This window comes from Lynx rufus, unplaced genomic scaffold (assembly GCF_022079265.1).
Source record: "Lynx rufus isolate CCGP_SWC_20201006 ecotype Redwood Valley unplaced genomic scaffold, mLynRuf1.p SCAF_7, whole genome shotgun sequence".
Classification (NCBI taxonomy): Eukaryota; Metazoa; Chordata; class Mammalia; order Carnivora; family Felidae; genus Lynx; species Lynx rufus.
In genome coordinates this window covers 16,524,121-16,547,283 of record NW_025814889.1, presented here as the reverse complement: position 1 = coordinate 16,547,283, position 23,163 = coordinate 16,524,121, and the positions used below count along the sequence as shown (strand labels likewise).

General features: G+C 39.9%; 1 protein-coding gene across 1 annotated transcript in view; it reads right to left on the bottom strand.

Moving 5' to 3' along the window:
- Positions 1–23,163, bottom strand: part of MRC1 (mannose receptor C-type 1) — a 91,747-nt gene that overhangs the window by 22,738 nt on the left and 45,846 nt on the right. The window contains exons 11-22 of the mRNA XM_047066300.1: positions 19,982–20,097; positions 17,859–18,007; positions 15,523–15,722; positions 13,098–13,225; positions 12,494–12,581; positions 10,048–10,192; positions 8,190–8,231; positions 6,905–7,068; positions 5,178–5,245; positions 3,289–3,389; positions 2,222–2,364; positions 1,727–1,841 (exon numbers count right to left, since the gene is read on the bottom strand). Of these exons, the coding sequence (XP_046922256.1) occupies positions 1,727–1,841; positions 2,222–2,364; positions 3,289–3,389; positions 5,178–5,245; positions 6,905–7,068; positions 8,190–8,231; positions 10,048–10,192; positions 12,494–12,581; positions 13,098–13,225; positions 15,523–15,722; positions 17,859–18,007; positions 19,982–20,097 (1,459 nt within the window). The remainder of the gene's footprint in view (positions 1–1,726; positions 1,842–2,221; positions 2,365–3,288; positions 3,390–5,177; positions 5,246–6,904; positions 7,069–8,189; positions 8,232–10,047; positions 10,193–12,493; positions 12,582–13,097; positions 13,226–15,522; positions 15,723–17,858; positions 18,008–19,981; positions 20,098–23,163) is intronic.

The window sequence follows — 23,163 nt, the reverse complement described above, 5'->3', positions numbered from 1 at the left end:
AAACCCACGAACCTTGAGATCGTGACCCAAGCCAAAGTCTGACACTCAACCAACTAAGCCACCCAGATGCCCCTAATCCGTTCTAATTCTTAGAACGGCCTCCCAATTTTGAGCCTAGGCCTATTTATTTATGATTGCCATTCATTGGTGTTAAATCTTCCTTCCAGAAGCACACGGGTCCATATCCTGTCTTTTTCAGGCTGTGAAAGATGAAGGTCTTTCAAACATGCCTCACTTGCTGCCTGCGGTGCCTTCCAAATCCTCCAGCAATTTGGTTTCTTCATCTGGCTGGCCTGTCAGTGGCCAGCATCCTCCTTAAAGTGGTGGCTCACTTATTTAACTTAGTATCTATTTCAGGTAAGGTGGCCATAAAGAGACCATGAGAAAGTAGTCAAGCGTCTTTCTCTTGCCAACAGTATAAGTTTTAACAATCCGCTCTATGGATATGACGCGTTTTTCCCTTCATTGTTCTTCAAAGCAGTTGTTCACCCTTATGTTTTATTAAAAATTTTTTCTCAATTTGTTCAAAGTTCATATCTAAAAATTAGTTTTAGTGCATTTTAAAATGTTTTTTATTGATGTTTATTTACCTATTTATTTGTTAAAAAGATGTTTTTAAGGTTTATTCATTTTTCAGAGACAGAGAGACAGAGCGTGAGCAGGGGAGGAGCAGAGAGAGAGAGACAGAATCCGAATTCAGACAGGCCTGGAGCCTGCTTCAGACTCTGTGTCTCCCTCTCTCTGCCCCTCCCCTGCCCGCACTCTGTCTCTCTCTGTCTCAAAAATAAATAAACGTCGGGGCGCCTGGGTGGCTCAGTCGGTTAGGCGTCCTACTTCAGCTCAGGTCATGATCTCACTGTCTGTGGGTTCAGGCCCCACATCGGGCTCTGTGCTGACAGCTCAGAGCCTGGAGCCTGTTTTGGATTCTGTCTCCCTCTCTCTCTGCTCCTCCTCTGCTCACGCTCTCTCTGTCTCTGAAAAATGAATAAACCTTAAAAAATTTTTTTTAAATAAATAAGTAAGTAAATAAACATCAATAAAAAAACATTATAATTTCCATTTACTGCTCTAGGGGTAGTTCTAGGAGTGAAAGTAGAGAGTAGTTCTAGGAGTGAACTCTCTAGGAGTTAATTTTAACAATTTTCCATTTCACTCCTAGAACTACTCTCTACTTTGGCTCTTTGGGGAACAAACTGGCTTGGTGGAAAAAGAATAGCGTCTAAGTGGGAATAGCCAGTTTGACTCCCAACCCCCCTGCTTACCAGCAGACTGCCTGAACACAAATCACAAACGGGCTGATGATAACCTACTTCACAGAGTTGCCATTAACACTGAAAAGGGACTTTTTTTGTTTTTAATTTGAGAGAGAGAGAGAGCATGCATGAGAGCAGGGGAGAGGGGCAGAGGAAGAGAGAAGGAAAGGGGATCTTAAGCAGGCTCCATGGTTAGTGTGCAGCCTGATCCGGGTCTCAACCCCACAACCCTGGGGTCACGACCCGAGCTAAAATCGAGAGTCAGAGGCTCAACCGACTGAGCCACCCAGGTGCCCCAAAAGGGACTTTCTATGTTAAATGCCCAGCAGGCTCCCTACAGCTGAAAAATAGTTCTCCATATGTGTTTGGGTTTTCTCCCCTGCCTCGTCAAAAACCAAAATATCATTTACTATCATCAGCGGGAAAATGTTACATATCGAAGCGCATCACTGATTGTACAATGGTCTGCATACCTTGTTCTTTGTCATTGCGGATCGATACCAGATTTCCCCCAAATCCTATGCAAGCTTTTCGTGCCTCTTGCCAATTTTTTCTTTCTTCTTCAACAAATCCAAAGATTTTGAAACACTTGGAGGGAAGAAAAAAATAGGGACTAAGTCAAGATAATAGTGTTTGCCCTAAAGAAATTTAAATTATTCATGCAGATCGACGCTAAATATACATTTTCTCATCACCCAACAGAGATCCAGAAGGTTAAGTTAGTTTCATCAGCCACGGACTTCCTTTGCAAAGTGTGTTTTCTTCCTTGTAACAAAGGGCACATCTATCTGGATCCTTCAAGTATACTCTCAATTTCCACAGGGAATTTGACACAGGAACCTTCATCTATTCTTGCCTAAAATTTTCTCAAGGGACTAGGTAAGCGGAAGTTAACTTTCAGCTGAAAAGTTTGCACTGTCACTCTCCACATCGATGGATGCCAAGACTACCGCTAATTGTGTTCGTACCTTGTTATTGTAAAAATTCCAGCCTTCCTTACAACCTCCTGGGACTGCAGGCACGGTAGGAATGACCGTGGCATTGATGCTGCTATTGTGCCGCTGGCAAATGAAGGCATTTGGATAACCACAATTAATGTCATTCCAAAACCCTGGCAGAGGACAAAATAGCTAAATTAGATTTGCATATTTGCATTTAAAAACACTCTTTTTTAAATAAAATGCCTTATGTTTTGTAAGGATTCTCAGAAATGGCTTAGATTACAACACCATTTTTACACAAGTAACTAGAAAGATCTATGCCGTACCCTTTTGTTCTTTCACTTAAACTAACAATAGTTCAGCTTTATTTTATTTTATTTTGTTGTTTTATTTTAGAGAGAGAGAGCACAAGCGGGAGAGAGGGGCCGAGGGAGAAAGAGAGACAAAGAATCTTAAGCAGGCTACCCGCTCAGCACGGAGCCTGATGTGGGGGCTTGATCCCACAACCCTGGGATCATGACCTGTGCCAAAATCAAGAGTCACACACTTAAATGACTGAGCCACCCAGGCGTCCCGATAATAGTTCAACTTTATGGAGAGCTTCCTACGAGCCCAGAATAAACTTGATGTTGCAGATATGTTACCTAAACAGCCATTAACAGCTAAAGATAATAATCTAATCGTATCTAAACTTAGAGATACCAGGCATTCGTTTCGTGGTTTAGAAATATCATATCTTTAATTATCTCAACAACACACAAGTTCTGGTCACTATTCTCATTTTACAGACAAAGATGTGGACAGAGATAATGGAGACAGATAAACCCTCTGGATATTCTGCTCAAATCAAAACATAAAAAAAAAAATGTTTCCTAAAATAAGTGACAAGATAGTGTTCTTTATTAGAACACATGTGAAGCACACATTCTCCTCGCCAACTAAGCCAACTAACAGTTACGTCGCCGAGACTTAAAGTATTTCTTCTGCTTTTCTTGCCCGATGTAAGGGCACAACTTGCTACTCTTAGGCCAGGGATGTAGCAAAAGACACATCCCACCATGAGGCAGATTCAAGACGATGGTTATGTTGTCTACCTGAATTTGAATACATGGTCACACAATTTTCATCGTCGTTTGCAAAATTCGGTTCACCTGTGGCCCAAGACACATAATCCACTTTGCTTCCGTCCATCCAACTGAAAGAGAAAATTCAGGCCCTTAGCAATAATAATCCAAACATCGGGATAATTGGGTACAGCCTAGCGTGAGGGAACACCTGACTCAGTGAAGATGCACAGAGCACAGGATTGGAAGCAAACAGAAGAGAGGATTCTAGAAAGACTAGCAGGAAACTCTGAGGAGCCGGTGATTCCCGAGCCATTGTGCTCCTCTGAGGCAACCCAGGGCTTTGGACAGTCTGTCTTCTTTTCCCTCCCTGGAAGAAGCTACCTTTAGTCTTGAAGCGAGAGAGGAAATGGAGGTCCCAGTTGCTCTGGAAGTAGCCAGAAGCAAACATCTCTCGCAGTGCTGATTAGACAGGATTCCCACAAAAGAAAACCACCCATAGAGAGAGACGGAGCATTGAGACTTTCTCGTTAAGGCCCATTCTGTGATTTTCGTGTTTATTCTAGGTTTCTCCCAGGGTATGCAGGCCAATGCTTATTTTATACAAATTACAGAAATTCAGACACTGTTAGCTGGGAAGAGAGCAAGAGATCATCGAATCCGACCCTCTCATTTTAGAGATGATTAAAACGGATGCTTGTCCAGGGGCACCTGGGTGGCTCAGTCGGTTAAGCGTCAGACTTCGGCTCAGGTCATGATCTCACGGTTTGTGAGTTCGAGCCCTGCATCGGGCTCTGTGCTGACAGCCTGGAGCCTGCTTCGGATTCTGTGTCTCCTTCTCTCTCTGCCCCTCTCCCACTTGTGCTCTCTCAAAATATAAATAAATGTAAAAAAAAAAACAAAAACAAAAACGGGGGCTTGTCCAAAGAAGCATCAAACATTTCTGATCTTTAAAATTAAGGAGTGTGAGTTTGGGTCTCTGTTTACTCAAAAATGGCAATAAGGGTCAAGCGGAACATATGTGGCTAACACGTCTGCACACGAGCCAGGAAGACATATCTGTTCTTCAAACTTAGAACATGTGTATTCATGAACAAGGAAAGAAACCCCAAAAATGTGCTAATTTCCTCCCTCTCGTAGCTTTTCCTGGCCCCTGTATCTAATGGAAAACAGTACAGTCATTCCTTTGAAAGGAAAGCATTTCATGCAGTTGAAAGGGTATTTCAAAGTAGGGCTGTTAAAGCAGTGAGTGGGGCGACATAGAAGGGCGGTTTAATTCTGTGCACCAAGGATGGTCCAAGTGGGAATCGTAATTTTAACGGTAAAGTCGGTATTCATATACGCGGCACGTATCTCCTTAGCAGGTGACTTACTAACATGTGATGACATCCTAAAACAAAAATAGGCGGAGTTTTGCACGATTAAATCAGACTTTGAATTGTTTACTTGAGAATTATGATGTTCAAAATATTTAACTGGATTTTAAGAAATTCTTTTGCTTTCTTTTTAAGACGCTTTTTAGATTGAGAGCTCAGCAGCATTTTTTTTATAGATATATATATATATCTATATATATATATATGTCCACATATATATATATCTATATATATACATATATATATATATGTCCACATATATATTTGTGCAATATTAGGAAATATCCTAAAAAGTTCAAACCAAAATATATATATATATATACATCTTTATTTTTTATTTTTTTTAATATATGAAATTTATTGTCAACTTGGTTTCCATACAACACCCGGTGCTCATCCCAAAATAAGCCCTCTTCAATGCCCATCACCTACTCAGCAGGATTTTTAAAAAAGTGTTCAGCAAAGCCGAAGTCTCAAAATAACTGTGAGATATTTATCAGATCCTCCTCTGAAGCAAAGTTGCTTTTATTTTGATGTACTTACATAAACTTTTTATCCAAGCTGATCAATAAGCCAATAAAATATGCTGGTTGTGCATCATTCCTGTTTACCTAAAAGATGGAAGTTGACATATAGTTCAATCCATACTTACGTAGTAAGAAAATTCTTAAACAAAACATACTTAGTAATGAGGCAACCCATTTGGGTTGTTTTCTAAGGAGGGATTCATGCAGAAATTTTGTGGTATATTCAAAGTTACGTTTTTCATAGAAATAGAAAGAAAAATATTGGGGCACTTGGCTGCCTCAGTCAGAAGAGCATGTGACTGACTCTTGATCTTGGGGTCCTGAGGTTGCACCCCAAACTGGGGGTAAAGATTACTTAAATAAACTTTTCTAGTTTTTTTTTTTACTTAAAATTTTTTTTAATGTTTATTTCTTTTTAAGAGACAGAGAGACAGAGCATGAGCAGGGGAGGGAGGGGCAGAGAAAGAGGGAGACACAGAATCCAAAGCAGGCTCCAGGCTCTGAGCTGTCAGCACAGAGCCCAGCATGGGGCTCGAACCCATGAACTGTGAGATCATGACACTAGTCAAAGTTGGACACCGAATGAGCCACCCAGGCGTTCCTTAAATTAACTTTTTTTAAAAAAAGAAAAAAGAAAGGGGCGCCTGGGTGGCTCAGTCAGTTGAGCGTCCAACTTTGGCTCAGGTCATGATCTCGCAGTTCATGGGTTTGAGCCCCACATCGGGCTCTGTGCTGACAGCTCAGAGCCTAGAGCCTGCTTCAGATTCTGTGTCCCCCACCCCTCTCTGCCCCACCCCTGCTTGTGCTCTGTGTCTCTCTGTCATTCAAACATGAATAAACATTAAAAATTTTTCTAAAAAAGAAAAAGAAAAATATGCATACTATATATGAACCTGAATGTATAAACCAAATACCTTCAGTCATTCTCTGCAATAGCAAATGCCTATAGCAATTAGGTTGTTGGAGATATTCTTTAAAACAAAGTAATCATTTGGTATTTTGCATCTAAGGAAAGACTTTGTCCACATATATATTTGTGCAATATTAGGAAATATCCTAAAAAGTTCAAACCAAAATATATCCACAAAGATAAAGATAGGTCAGGCTACACTGGAATACCTTTGTAAGCAAATGATTTTTCATTCTTTCATTATATTCAACTTATTTTTTTCTGCTTTCCCTCTTACCTCCTTTCTGGCAAGCAACAAGGATGCCATGATGATTTGTAAAGAGAAATATTAAGCCAATACCTTTGGAAAACAATAAGCTGTAGCTTCACTGTTATGTGATAATTTTGGAAGAACCAAGATTTTTATATGAATAATCAAGCTTTACGTTTAACAACAATTTGGTCCAACTAAGATAGATTTGTAAATTAGCAATCAACCTAAACTAAATCAGAGGGTCCAGAATTGATACATAACAACTAGTTAAGAATTCTAATCTCTGAAAATCCAGTTGGTGAACTCAAAGTCATCACATATGGGTCCTTACCAAGCCGAGACTAAAAACTGCTTCTGGATGCTATGATTCTGCATTGAATATCTAAGCAATGAGGTCATTCATTTCTGTTATGGCCACCACCCACCTCTCCTCTGGCATTCATGTCTTCCCCTGACCTTAGAAACTTGAAATTTAGCCCCTCATTTGAAATTGCACCACTGGGTACAATCCACAGGTAGTGGATATTATCTTTGCTTATCACATGTCACTGTTTCATTCTTAAATTAATCATATTCTTACATATTTCCATAGAAACTTCTTTTTACTTTCACTCTGAATAGAAACAAGATCACCGAAGTTCCTCCTGCAAAATGCTCGGGCGTTGTCCATGGTCTCCTTTTCTTTGCTAAAGTAATACTGGTAGTCTTTGTAGATAACCCACCCATCTTCGGTGACTGGCGGATCTGAAAAATGAATGGAAAAGGGTGATGAATTTTCCTGCAATAAATTCAAGAATCTGGTACGTGTGATGCACGAAAGTAAAAAGGGCAGAGTAGCTTTGTCAGAGGTATCAGCAAGTCTGAGAGCCCAGAATAAGCAGGATATTTATGCCCAACACAGACTGAATTACCTAAGGGCAGAGATCCACTCTGCACCAGATCTGGAACTCTATCTTCTCCATTAAGTCCTATGTATCATCATTGGGTAAAAGAACTCCCAGTGCTACTTTCATCAAAGGGATCACATAGCAAACACAACTTACATACCTGGACCTATGACGTTCGGAGTTCAAGAAGTGAAAGCTGTGAGAAATCAGTTGCATTCTTACACACCAATAATGAAGCAACAGAAAGAGAAATCAAGGAATCGGTCCCATTTACAGTTGCACCAAAACCCATAAAATACCTAGAAACAAATCTACCCAAAGAAGTGAAACATCTTGATTAAAATCGTGGTTGATCATGATTAAAATTCAGGGTCTTGAGATGGAGCCATTATCCTAGATTATCTGGGTGGGCCCTAATGTAATCGCAAGTATCCTTAAAGAGGGAGATCTGACTGCAGAAGAAGAAAGCCACGTGACAAAAGAAGCAAGATTGCTACATTGCTGGTTTTTCAGGGTGCAGGAGGGGGGACACAAGCTAACTTTAAGGGATGCAGTTCTAGAAGGTGGTAAAGACAAGGAATCAGATTCTCCCCTAGAACCACGGGAGGAAGCATGGCCTTGCCAATTTTGGCCCAGTGAAACTGAGCTCCTGTTTCTGACCTCCAGACCTGTAAGGGGGAATAAGTGTGCTTTGCTTGAAGCCACCAACTTTGTGGTAATTTGTTACAGCAGCCATGGGGAACTAATAGAGTACTAAAGAGAAAACCTGGGCCCTTGGGTTTGATTCAAGAGCCCTTGACACAGTGTATTAAAATGCTTTGCTTTTGTGCCTATGAGCATTTGTCTGGAGGAAAGGATCCATACTCCCACAAGGTTCTCAGAGATATTAAGAACTCTGTTCTTCCTGGGTGAAGGAAAGGAAAGGAAAGAGCAAAAAAGGCTATCAGCGTGGAGATCACGAAATAAGGAAACACCTACTGTCTTGAGGAGCTGGTGTTGGCTCAGGTTTTGGTGTTTGTCCTGGAAAACAAAAGAAAACCAGATTATAAAGTGTGCATGAACTTCCGCAATCATATCTCCTTCTAATTTTCCTATTTTCGTGGGTCAAAACAGCTTAAAATGTAGCTCTTCCTTCTCTCCCTCTCTTCTACTCCTCAATTGCCCTAGCATGTTGTAGAGGAGAAGAATGAAGGCTAAGAGAATTAGTACAGTAATAGCCACTAGAAATTGGAAGACACTTTTTTTTAAAAAATATTTTTTTCAACGTTTTTTATTTATTTTTGGGACAGAGAGAGACAGAGCATGAACGGGGGAGGGGCAGAGAGAGAGGGAGACACAGAATCAGAAACAGTCTCCAGGCTCTGAGCCATCAGCCCAGAGCCTGACGCGGGGCTCAAACTCACGGACCGCGAGATCGTGACCTGGCTGAAGTCGGACGCTTAACCGACTGCGCCACCCAGGCGCCCCTGGAAGACACTTTTCAGACCCAACAAATAGTGTCATCAAAAGGGAAGAAAGGAACATGAGTTTTAGAATCAGAAAGCCTAGTTTCAAATCAAACTGGGGTTTAAATTGCCTACCTTCAACTCTGTCAACTGCTAAAAGGAGTTAGTAGTATGTGTAAAGAGGTAGGATAAATTATGTGCATTATTGGTATGTAGAAGATATTTAATAAATGTCAGGGTGACAATTACACATCTTATAATGAGCTGTGGACTTACTTAGAATTTCATTATTTGAAACCATTAAAGATACACTATTTACTTATAAAATGTTTTTTTTTCCAAAGAATATTATGTTTATTAAATGTATCTTATCCCAAAAGTTAAATGAAATATTTTTCTTTCCAAGGAGTTAATGATATATCTGGACTTCATTGGAATCTGATAAAAGGAATCAGGTTACCCAGCTTTTGGCTTAATGTAGTTAACATCTGGAAGAACAGAGTTACTAATAACATGTAAGGAAACTTACGTAGTCATTGGTAGCTAGGAGACTTCTAAAGAAAAACTGGCCACTCTTTATTCCTCTACTCTGAAAACTTTGAAAGCACTCATCTATGCAGGAGTGAGGAAAACAAGCAGACAGCACGAGAGCAACCCAGGGTCTCTAGCAGTGGAGTTGGGACAGTAGCCAAGGTTCTCCAACAGCAGAGGGCAATGTGGTTCCACAAACTGTTTTAAAATGAGGAAGATTATGTATATTGTGGTTCAAGGGAAGGTCTGTTTGTTCCTTTATCTTAACAGAAGAACCTGGATCCTCTGACCTCAATGCCTGACTTTGGATATGTGGAACTTTCTGAGTCCCAGATCATGAGTTAAAGTATACACTGATACTTTTTGACAATCATAAACATAGTGGCTATAATAGCATCAGGGCCCCAAAATGGTGTTTGTTCTTTGTGTTGAATATTTATTTAAGAAATCAACATTTAGAATATTCGGATGTTGGGAAACTTTTACCTACTGGATGGCTAACATAGGTCAGAGGGTGAATATACCAAAGAAGAAACAGCATGCGTATTACTCTACTTACAGAGTAGAACACCCACCAACTCCCACCCCTGTAGAACCTGAGCCAGAATCACAGCTCGTGGGAACTATTCTAGAGGACGTGACTGTCATCCAGGATTCCCGGGTGGCCTTTTGATCTTCTGTTCCTTTGGAACATTTATCTGTGCTCAGTGACTTCATTCTTATCCTGTGAAATGATGGCCCCTGCCAGTTCCCTTATTTGGTTATTTTGTCTGTTTGGTTCTGCTAATAAAAGGAAAACACTGGGATATCAGGAGGTTAGTTCTCCAACGTGAGATAGAATAGAGGACAGGTTACCATACCTTTTTGTATCTGGCAAATCCAGTTGTTAAGATGTTCACAGTTAATATCATTCCAGGACATACCAGAGTCACCTTTCAACTCGCCACAGTATTCAACATTTTGATAATTATTAGGTTCTCCATAAGCCCAATTTTCATATGAAACCTATGTCAGAAACATTACATTGCAATCATTAATTACGTACGTCATTTAAATCGGGCCTTTGACAATCATTTATCTAAACAAAAGAAAGAAAGGGAAGGTATATTAACATTTTTTAATCCATCCACTTTTTTTGCAATAGCTTTGTTTTGAAAGCAAGGTTTATGAAAATGGATTGGAAAGAAATAGCTTTCACTACACGGAAACTTTCAAAGATGAATAGAATATGCTATTATTATAACATTTTCTTTGGTCTTATTGATAGAATGGATCCAGGGCCTTGAAAGTGGGATTTCTATATAGGAAAAACCCAGCAAAAAAGCTCCACTTGTCAGTATTGGGTGTTCCTAAATCTCTAACCCATTCTTAAGTGGTAATATTTCAGTGTGACGTTGGAAACTTTCTCTTTATAGGTAGGATAGGGAAATATAATTAGTTTTTATAATAAAAGAAAAAGACTTACGAAATGCTGTTAACAAAGCTACATAACTCCGCCTAAAAGAACAGTGGAAACAAATGGAGGGCTGGGTGTAGAACCCCTTGCAGGTTTCAGTGTAGAATCATACCCAACAGAGTTTTAGGCTAAGCATTTTCCAGAAATATCAATATGAAATCCAAGTGTCAGTGGAGTTATCAAAGAAATCACCTTACTCAAGTGCCTTGAAAAGTTGCTGATGGGTTATAAGAGGAGGTAGAACTGAAATTACACAAAATCACTTCCTTGGATGACCAGACCACTAAATACTGCCAACACGTGTCACAGCCTCACACTTCCCCATTCTTAGGAATGGGGAAGGCTGACAAGGCCCAATGGTTATTAATGGATTCTCAAAAATTGTTTCCAGATCTCTTGCTCTATAAGAAGCTATAAAACACTCAACTTTTTATATTAAGTTTTAAATTTTAATTCCAGTATAGTTAACATACAGTGTTATATTTGTTTAGGGTATACAATATAGTGACTCAACAGTTCTATACATTATTCAGTGCTCATCATGGTAAGTGCACTCTTAATCCCCTTCACCTATCTCACCCACCTCCCTCCCCTCTAGAAACCATCAGTTTGTTCTCTATAGTTAAGAGTCCATTTCTTGATTTGCCTCTCTCTTTTTTCCTTTGCTCATTTGTTTTGTTTCTTGAATTCCACATATGAGTGAAATCATATGATATTTGTCTTTCTCTGACTGACTTATTTCAGCCAGAATTATATTCTCTAGCTCCATTCATGTTGTTACAGATGGCAAGATTTCATTCGTTTTTATGGCTGAATAATATTCTGGAATTTTATGGCTGAATAAACATAAATGTTGATGGGCACTTGGGCTGCTTCCATAGTTTAGCTATTGTAAATAATGCTGCAAAAAACACAGGGGTACAGGCACACTTATGAATTAGTGTTTTTGTGTTTTGGGGTTAAATACCCAGTAGTGCAATTACTGAATTATATGGTAGTTCTATTTTTAAGTTTCTTAAAAAGTATTTATTTTTTGGGAGAGCACAAGCCACGGGGGGGCAGAGAGAGGGGGACAGAGAATCCAAAGCAGGCTCTGTGCTGACGGGAGGGAACCTGATGTGGGGCTCAAACTCAAAAAATGCAAGATCATGACCTGAGCCAAAGTCTGACACTCAACTGACTGAGCCACCCAGGTACCCCTATTTTTAGCTTTTTGAGGATCGTCCATACTGTTTTCCACAGTGGCTGTATCAGTTTGCATTCCTACCAACAGTGCACAAGGGTTCCTTTTTCTCTGCATCCTCACCAACACTTGTTTAAAACTCAATTTCTGGGGCACTTGGGTGGCTCAGTTGGTTGAGTGTCTGACTTTTGACTCTGGCTCAGGTCATAATCCCAGGGTCGTGAGATCAGACCCCATATCAGGCTCCATGCTCAGCTTGCTTAAGATTCTCTGTCTTTCTCCCCCTGCCCCTCTCCCCCACCCACGCTCTCACTAAAAAATAAAAATAAAATAAAAATTTAAAAATACCAAACTTTTAAGAAGTTTAACTACTTGCACACCAATTTTGCATGATAGAATGAAAGCATTATTTTATTCAAGCTACCTAAATGAGTTTTCTAAAATTTTTTTTTAATCCAGCCAGTTATGCTTATACCTTGGGTGAACAGAAGTAAATTAGGGCAGGGGCAGAATAATGATCCTAGAATTGGATTTATTTTTGCATAGAAAAATGTTACTAGCTATCATAAAAACACGTTTCACCAAAGACTTGGATTAAGCCAAAGGGTAACATCGAAATAAATACATGATAAAGTGAGAAAACAATGTATCAAATCATATTACTCACAGGAGAACCATCGCTCCAAACAAAGCCCTCTGAAGGACTTCCATACGTAAGTCCCAACCAAAACAGTTCATGGTACGTCCCGGTAGCCCTGCAATTTGCAAGACATAAAGAGAGCTCATACTATTGGATGAAACAAGTCTGGTTACTTAACGAGATTTCTATGGTTACCTAATGAGACAAATATGAGAGCTAATCAAATTTGAAAGTTGTCTTTGAAACCTAAATTAGTACACAGGTAAAAAGACTCAATGACCATAAGCAGTATGCAACTGTGTGTTTGGGTACAGCCCATGAATATCCTCAAAAGGAGCCACCACTTGAGAATATATCATTATAAAGCACTGTAAGAAAGTAATTCATTTATTCACTTAATAACATGTATTGAGTGTCTTGTACTTTCATAGAGTAACTCATCACAGGATTTATATCGATAAAATTAAAGCATTTGTAAGTGAAACTAGATTAAAAAAGGTCCTATGGATTTGGGATATAATACAGCCACTCAAGGTCGCATTATGAGTCAACAATTTCAGAAATGTAAGACTTTTCTCAACATCAGAGCATCAAATAGGTAAAAGGAATATTATATACAAAAGACACTTACGCTATTAATCGCCATATTGCTTGCTGTTCCTCTTTATTATTGATACTAGCTAGATCACCACCCAGAGCTTTACAAAAATCTCGAGATTCAAACCATGTTTTCTTCTCATGTTTTCCTTTTGCAAACAGCTAAAGATGATATAGTTTCAGAAGTTATTTTATACTTCATAGCTTATCAAATCAAGAGAAATAATTATTTACTTTTGATGAGATTTCATTTTATAGAAAGACACTGCTATGGTGTAAAACAATGTAATTCTCTTGGTTGAAAATCAATGTAGGAGTACGTATTTGGGTAACAAAACATGTGGGGTGGTTTGGTTGAGAAAACCTTAGAAAATAAAAATACTTCATAGCACAGAAGAAATTAGATTAAAGTCTTAGAAGTTTGATGCATTTGGCAGAATTAATTTGGTTAGATGGGAAAAGTAGCATTGAAATGAGAAAGAAAAAAACACTTTTGATATAGGAAAAGTAAGGAAGGAAAACTTCAAAAAACAAAAATTGTGGCATAGTTTGTTATCCTGCCTAGCTTGAACAAACACCTGACAGTCTCAATATTTCATTGCTGGTGTCTTTTACAATGGCCTTGTCTTTTTTTCCTTACAGCTGCATTAAATTTTAATAGATTATATAAGTTAGGGAATATCTTGTATTATCCAGAGGGCTACAGTGAAATGGAATTTCAGACTAAGAAATACCTATCAGTACGCAAATACTATAGGAGTCTGTTGTATCCATCAACTTTTATAATTTTCATTCACTATTTCTCATGAGTCATGCTCCCCACCATTACAGGCTTGTGGGAAATGGGGTTGGCTTCCAATGGACTAGGGCTGCCCAGCCATCACCAAGCAACCCAAGGCAATCTTCACCTTGACCCTAACTTGAGCTATCTGGACAAAAGTGCCTTGAGCAAGCTTTCACATCATTAACTTCCAAGACTGTGGGCACTGCAACCTGCTAGACTATGATATAAGACTTCGTTTTCTTAAATAAATTTACTGCCACCTGAATTTTATTAATAGCTCCCACATCTTAATGTGTACAAAGATGGTCTATATATTTCTGAACAAACCTACGCAAGCACCTCTAAAACTGTATAATTTTCTAATGAAGCACATATTTCAATGTGTTGAATATCCACCAGGATAGCATCTCTACCAGAACCCTCATTCACTTCCCGGCTCTGGAGAATTCTGCCACTTCTCGCAAAATCCTGCTACAAATCTCCATAGCCTACCGCCCCCAGGTGAATGGCTGTGTATAGGACAAGCCTGGCCTTTGTGTAGTAAACCAAAAGTTTCCAGATGCAACAATGAACACCTGATTTGCTTTGTATTAGTCCTCAATTAACCCATTTCCAAAATCCTCTCTTGTCTTGGCCCAATGCATCCCCTTCTATGTAAATTATGCATTTAGCCCTGACCTGCTAATCAGGATTGAACAAGTATTTAGCAATCTCCACTGCCAGTAGTGGGAATGACTAACCCAACTACCCACACCCCTTGAGTTACAGAAGACTAAACAGCCTCATTCTGATACACATTAGTAACTCAAGTTTTCCCTCAGCCTTACCTAACTGTCTTACAAGGCACACCATGGCCACATGCGACCAAAGGGTCTGAATAAAAGAGGTCCTGGGAGTGGGACGCTAAAGAACAATATCATTAAGGGGTAGAAAAGCACATTTCTGTATGTGACCAAATCTAACTTTCTCAAGAAAGGATATGACTTACAAGAGTGAAAAAAAAAAAAAAAGACCCAAATGCATAATTCACTGAGGTTTTTGTCTGTTTGTTTTGGTCAACTTGAGTGCATAACGAGAAAATGGACAGTGTGAACTTGGAAGGTATAAAATGAGAGCAGGATATCAACTCGTCATTTAAAGGACACTGAACAGCCACGTGCCCCTACTTAGTAACGCTCTCATCGCCCATCGGGCATAACAACCTGGGGGGGGGGGCTAAATCACAACAATGGAGCATCACCTCCTAGATGACCATTTGGCATTAATGTAGACTCATTTATCAGTGCAATTACCTAAAAGCTTGGGCTCTGAGACCAGGGCAAAATGGGACGTGATGGGATAGCATGAGGGGAAACAGACATTTTCATGAAAAGTGCAAGCTCAGAGGAGGGCAAGGCAGCCTGGGGGGGACAGTGGGAGGGTGACGAAGCAGAGCACGTGAAGAAAGCTGCTGTGAGTCGTGTTTGCAGCTCTAAATGCAACCGGTCATTAGCATGTACCCGAGGAGAGCTTTTGAAAACACAGAAGCCCAGCTCCCCTTCCAGATTCAGAGAATTAGACTTTCTACAGGTAGAGCCTGAGCCCTGCGGTTTGGGGTTCCGTTTTAATTCCTCGCGTGACTTTTGAGGCTGAAACACAGTCCACGTTCTTTCTTAGCTTAGCAGATGACAGTCACCTTGAAACACAAGCTCGTTTTACTGCTGGCGCCCCATTCCTCCGGACATTTGGGTTCGGGAGTTGTTGTGGGCTCTGGTGGGCGAGTTACTCCCTCGGCCCAGTGTTTGCACACAAATTTTGCTTTCTCTTCGCATCTCAAAACATCCCACAAGCCCCCTGCAACTCCAGTTCTCATGGCGACACATCCTGCTTTTCGCCCTGTATTCAATACATAAAGGAAAATTCACTTAGCAGGAGCTACTGACGGCCGGCCCCGCTCGCAGGTCAAACCCGAGGGTCACCCAGGGCCACACACTCCTCAGGTGAAGAGAAAATATAGAGGAGAAATTACGGCCGCATTTGGCAACTCCTTTCTACTATTTTGAACTGTTGGTGACCTTTCATTTGTGTGGTCAAAATCCCTAACAGAATTATGAGCTCAGACGTCAGGGTTTTGATAGCATTTCGTGTTTCTAACATCGGGCAGGGTGCCCCCCACGTAGATACTTAATGATACAATAATTTTAGTAGAACAAAATTTACCATAATGGCAAAAACAGGGGGTTCGTGGGGTTTTTTTTCTTTTTTTAAGAAAACGTTTGTAAGAGTCCCCTCCTCCGCCCCACAGGCCTTGGAGGTCTCTCGGGACAGAAATTCATCACACACTTCAAAGGGAGACACAAGTGAGCTAGAGATTTTCATTATTCGTTGAATACTCAACTACCCTTGAACTTGCTTCCTTATCTCACAAGGCAAATATCACCACCTACTTTACAGAGTAGTGATGAGTGCCAGCTTTCAAGGATAAAAAAAAGCATAGACAATGGGGACTATAATCAGCTTAATACTTTATAAATCTGTTTTACAGGTGTGATCATTTCCAAATAGTAATTCATTCAGAAAGAACTTTGAACATAGTAGGAGTCTTTGCTGGAGTGAGATGTTCTCTTACTGTTCTTTTAACGGACATTAAGCGTCTAGAGAGAAATCTCAAAGTTCTGGGGAGGCGCATCTTTTTCAAAACATTTTCTCTAAGATCTCTGATTCCCTATGGCTCTGATTTCATCCATTTTTATTCCCTAGGGACATTCCAGGATTAAGCTTTCAGAGTCCCACTGCTGAAGGAGCAACACGAGGAAAATTAAAGAGTAGGGCCTAGAAGTAAAAATTACCATTACCACTCCGACCGATACTTAACAACAACAACAACAACAACAACAACAACAAAAGTGTATAGTCAGCTCTTATTCTCCTGCCCAGTTAATTTAAAAATAAACTGAAATCGTTGGGGCTCCTGGGTAGCTCAGTCAGTTAAGCATCTGAGTTCAGCTCAGGTCATGATCTCCCATTCGTGAGCTTGAGCCCCGTATCAGGCTTTGTGCTGACAGCTCGGAGCCTGGAGCCTGCTTCGGATTCTGTGTCTCCCTCTCTCCGCTCCTTCCCCCACTTGCACTCTCTCTCTCAAAAATAAATGAAGATTACAAAAAAAAAATTTTTTTTAATAAAAATAAACTGAAATCGTATTGTTTTCAGAACATTCAAGAACTCACCAAGAATCACACTATCCAAATTACTGTCCTATTTTCCTTATTTGTCAATAATTTGAGAATACAAATTAAAAGAACTTCTGGAGATCAGGACTTATGAAGCCACGTAGTAAATCCAGGCACTTGAGCGAACAGTCTTGCTTTAGCATTTAGCCCAGACACAACAAAACATTTGCTCTGGAGGATGTGGCATTTCTGCGCGGTGTCATGCCCCTGAAACATACTAATATTTCCACTCATCTCTGCAAGGCCAAATTTTAAATCTCTTTAATATAGCTTTAAGTTTACAAACATAAGTTAACTGTCTGGAACATCTGTGGTTATTTAGGATTTCATAAATATTTTTCAAACAGACCAATACCAGACAACTACTAGTTTTACTTCCCTGTTTTCTTAGACGACTGTGAACTAATTAGAAAATTTTAGGGGCGCCTGGGTGGCTCAGTCAGTTAAGCGTCTGACTTCAGCTCAGGTCATGATCTCACGGTCAGTGAGTTCGAGCCCTGTGTTGGGCTCTGCGCCGACAACTCAGAGCCTGGAGCCTGTTTCAGATTCTGTGTCTCCCTCTCTCTCTGGTCCTCCCCTGTTCATGCTGTCTCTCTTGGTTTCAAAAATAAATAAACGTTAAAAAAATTTTTTTTAAGAAAATTTTAAGAAAGAAAGAAAAAGCAAAGAGAATGAAATACAAAATGCCGCAAGCACAACTAATCTACGTAGTATATTTGGAAAACTACATGGAGGGCTAAGAGGCTTTGCCCAATGGACTTGTAGGGTGAATGAAAACCTCACCTCCAAGCAATGCTCATACCTGGCATATCTGAATTCCAGTGGGTGAACTGAACCTTTTCCTCAATGGTCCATTGAAAGGTGCCTTTGTTTTGTACATCTGAAAGTCCTGTCCAAAAATATCTTTCAGGCCTCAATCCAACCAAACTAGTCAGAAACGCTTGTTCATATCTTAAAAGAAAAAAATTAACTAAAATTTAGAAATGTGAATTTTTCCAAACAGCAACACGAAAAGCATGTCAATTACATGTGTGAGCTATGATTTAGTTGGTACTTCAAACATATTGTGTTTTAAGTTATATGCCATTTAAATTATGCAAATTTCTACTAAGGAAATGAGGGGGGACTATCACGGAGCTGAGTGAATAAAATCAAATATACTCAAATCATTTCTGTCCACTCCTCACCAGCCCCTCGGCCCCTCCTCAAAATCTAAGAGAATTCTGCAAAGGCAAAGGAGAAAACTATAGCATTCTTAGATACACTGTTTAAAAAAGTAGTCCACTTTCCAACTATTTCAAATGCCCGACACAGTTTCTTGGGTAAGTAAATCCCGAGATCGTAACGTTATCAAAGATGATACAGACAGAAAAATCCGTGTGGATTACCCCTCAAATTTTATTCTCTTCCCTCAGGTCTGAAACAGAAGAGAAAATTACTGAGGAATACGGAGAAGCAGAGATTCGATCTGTAGAAAGAAGTAGGAGAAGAATCACAATTTCCAAAGGTTTTCTTTGGATCTCATCTCTTTGGCATCATCTAATGACCCAATTTGGTTCGTAAAGCAACCAAAGTTGATCTTAACAGATAAAACATTAAATAATGAGGCAGCAATGTAGGCAAAAATTTTTCTTCGGAGCAAAAGAGAAGTGAAAAAAGTGGTGTTCACAGTTTCCAGGATAACGGAATGTTTACTTTTCACAATTGAATAATTTCATTCTCACAACTGTACAAAGAAAAAATGTTTAAAGTCCTCAACCCAATTTCTCCCAAAAGTCTAGAAACAAAATTTAAGCACAGAGTTACTGAGCTCCCGAATAGAAATGTAGACAATACAAAGGAAAACAAACCTAAAATATAGGGAAATTTCTGCTCCAATAAACCAAAAGATCAATAAACCAACTCATCAATTGATCAGTCAGGATCAATGTGCACTCAGTGAAGATCAGAACAGTAGCATTCTTTACCTTTTATCAGGTGTGCCTTAAGAAGCAATGAATAAAACTTATTGTATTAAAACTATGTCTTGACCTTTTTATAACAAATCAAATGCACATTTTTAAATTTCGTGGGGCGCCTGAGTGGCTCAGTCGGTTGAGCGTCCCACTTCGGCTCAGGTCATGACCTTACGGTTTGTGAGTTCGAGCCCCGCGTCGGGCTCTGTGCTGACAGCTCGGAGCCTGGAGCCTGCTTCGGATTCTGTGTCTCCCCCTCTCTCTACCCCTCCTCCTCTCATGCTCTGTTTCTCTCTCTTTCCCTCTCAAAAATAAGTAAACATTAAAAGAAAATTCTTTAAGTTTCTTCTGTGTCTAATCCAGTGCTTTGTGAAGATTAAGGGAAAAATAAATAAAAACTAAAACCTCAAAGATGTTTGGTACAGAGGTCAAAAGTTATATAAAATCTTCTACATTCATGTGATTTTTCTGGACCTATCAGTCTAGCAACACTAGCAAAGAAAATGAACAGAAGAATGTAAAGGAATAATAAAATATTCAGTGAATCTCTCTACCCTTTTTTTGGCGGAGACAGTGGTAAAGATAGAAAGTGGCATTTTTGAACCAATAAATTTTACTTTTTCTGCTTTAAAAAATTTGGTATATACTAGATCAGAAAAAAAGTTAGGCCCATAAACTATGTTCGCTAGAACATTACTTTTCTGAAATGAAATTATATGATTCATATAATAACATAATGAATGTTTGTTACTGAATATTGCTTTCAAGTTCTAAAAGGAGCAAAATATTTTATAGCACTTACAATGAAGAATCCAAATTAAGATATGATTTTCAATGCTACTCCTTCTGCAAATCATACCTCAAGATCATATGTAATTTACAGAAATTTAGAGCATGGTGATACTTAGGCTTCTGTGAAACCATTTCATTATTTGACATGCATTAAAATAGAGTTAAAATAGTTGCATACCTGTCTTCAACAGTTGTTAAGTAAGCCTTCTCATTTACGCAGGTTTGGTTTGCTTCTGCAAATGTTGAAAGTGTGTGTCCAATCAAATAGCAGTAGAAGCCGTGTCTTTTCCAGCCCTATTAATGTTATCAAGCAGATTATCGTGGATATTTATTCAATAATATTATTTTAATAATTCCTCTATCATGAAATGTAAATTGCTAAATAACAGAGGTATCTGAAGAACACAAATCTGAAAAGTTTGAAATGCAAGGACAATTACTCATGTGAATAAAACAACAGTAGAATGTTGTGCGTCATACGACAAATCAGGACACAAAACTGGGGACAGGGCATGCATTCTCTCCGTTTCTGATACCTCTTCTAACAACAGCGATGTGTGAAGTCCTCACTGGGGAAACGGAACAGAATGCGTAAGATCTCAGTATTAGAATGAGTAACCACAGGAAATAATTGGCAGAATAGCAAGCTCATTTGCCCACTGACGTCAAAAGTAGATGATGACCATGAAACTGTATCATCTGGTCCTGGGAGAATACTTATCAAACTACTGGCAGCACCATTTGGCGTGGTTCCTCTCCCATCCTTAAAACACCCAGAAATGCTACATAAAAGCATTACAATAGGGGCACCCGGGTGGCTCAGCGGGTTAAGCGTCCCAACTCTTGATTTGGGCTCAGGTCGCAATCTCACGGTTTGTGAGACTGAGCCCCGCTTCCAGCTCTGTGCTGACAGCACAGAGCCTGCGTGGGATTCTCTCTCTCTCTCTCTCTCTCTCGCTCTCTCCCCCACCCTGTGCCTCTCTCAAAAATAAATAAATAAACTTAAAAGATAACAATAAAGAAAAAAATTCCATACTTGAGCTCAAGAGAAAGAAGAGGTTGTCTCCAGTTACCGAAAATACATCGAAAACTAAAACCTAGAATGGGAAATACTCAAGCTGAGACTGTAGTTGCCCCATGGTGCACGAACCTCAGATTATGGTACTAGGGCAGGGGTACTAATCTCCATACAAATGAGCATATCAGCTCACTTGAGGCAGGGGAATGGAACTGAAGTCCTTACACGAAGATGGTACCCACTAATGGGAGCCCCTCCGAAAAAGGAGAGCGAAAAACTCTACTCACAGAACAGGGAAGTGACAGTTTCTTATCATCTGCCTGGGGTTCTAGGTGCAGGGAGAAAAGTTCTTCCATTAAAAATAAATACCAATTCTGTGCCAGGGATGGGTGCTGGTCCCGACTTGATGCCATTCGCATTGTATTAGCACGCGCAGCCAAAAACATAAAATAAATCTCAGACTACGAAAGGAGAGACTCTTAGATACTCAGGGAAGTCAAATGCAGAAACACACAATAGAAATATTTCTACAACACAGGTAATGTGAGACTAAGACATTTGAGGCTTAGGTTGGGGATGGGACGGGGACTGGTTGAATCAAAAATTGCAAACCACGTGAGGCTCACATTCAAGGAAAGTCAGTAATCGCCTTTCTGGGAAAAAAACATAAAAATAAGCATGCTTCAGATGATTTAACAAAAGAAGACAAAGGAAGAAGCAGAATCAATAATTAAAGAACAAAATGTTATCAACAAAGAACAAGAGGATGTGAACACACAACAGAATTTGTAGAAAAGAAAACCATGAAGTTAAAAACTCAATGGCCAAATAAAATATAGAAATGCAGTTTTGGAAAGATTAGTCAACTGAATGAATGTAGCAGAGTAAGGAGCACATGAAAAGACATTTAAAGAACACGGACAGAAAACACAAAATAGAATGAGAAGGTTGAAAATCAAAGTAAGAAATGTTTCAGAATCACCAAATAAAATTAATGACTGAGAATCTTCAAGATTTTAATTTTTTTTAATGTTTTTACTTATTTGTGAAGGAGAAACAGAGACAGAGCATGAGCGGGGGAGGAACAGAGCGAGAGGGAGACACAGAATCCGAAACAGGCTCCAGGCTCTAAGCTTTCAGCACAGAGCCCGACGCGGGGCTCGAACCCACGGACCGCGAGATCATGACCTGAGCCGAAGCTGGATGCTCAACGGACTAAGCCACCCAGGCACCCCATATAATTAAAATTTTTTTTTAACATTTATTCACGTTTGAGAGACAGAGAGAGACAGAACGTGAGTGGTGGAGGGGCTGAGACGGAGGGAGACACCGAATCCAAAGGAGACTCCAGGCTCTGAGCTGTCAGCACAGAGCCTGACGCGGGGCTCGAGCCCACAAACCGCGAGATCATGACCGGAGCCAAAGTCGGACGCTCAACCGACTGAGCCACCCAGGTGCCCCAATAATTTTCAAGATTTAAAAAGAAAGATACATTCTGAAAATGAAGAAGCACACTGAGTACCAAAGAGAAGAAAATTAATCCAAAGCTCAACATATTGTACTAAAAGCCTGCAGAATGGCAAAGACAATGAGTAGATCTTAAACTCAATCAGAGAGAAAATACAAGTAGCCACTTTTTAAAAAGAAGAGTTAGGGACGTGTGGGTGGCTGAGTCGGTTAAGCATCCCAGCTCTTGGGGCGCATGGATAGCTCAGTTGGTTAAGTGTCTGACTTTCAGTTTCCGCTCAGGTCATAATCTCACTGTTCTGTGAGTTCGATCCCCAATCAGGCTCCTCACTGACAGTGCAGAGCCTGCTTGAGATTCTCTGTCTCTCTCTTGCTCACACTTCTCTGTCTTTCTCAAAAATAAGTAAATAACATTAGAAAAAAATTTTTTAAAAAGCATCCCAACTCTTGATTTTTGCTCAGGTCATTATCTCACTGTTCATGAGTTCCAGCCCCATGTTGGGCTCTGTGCTGACAGTGTGGAGCCTGCTTGGAGTTCTCTCTCTCTCTCCCTCTCTCTCTGCCCCACCTCCTTCACTCTGTCTCTCTCTAAAATAAATAAGTAAACTTTTTTTTAAAGTACGGGTGCCTGGGTGGCTCAGTCGGTTAAGGGTCCGACTTCAGTTCAGGTCATGATCTTGCAGTTCGTGGGTTCGAACCCCTCACTGGGCTTTGTGCTGACAGATGGGATCCTGGAGCCTCCTTCAAATTCTATGTCTCCCTCTCTCTCTGCTCCTCCCCCACTTGTGTTCTGTCTGTCTGTCTCTCTCAAAACTGAATAAACATTAACAATTTTTTTTAAAAGAAGGATAAAAAGAAGAATTAGTCTAATAACA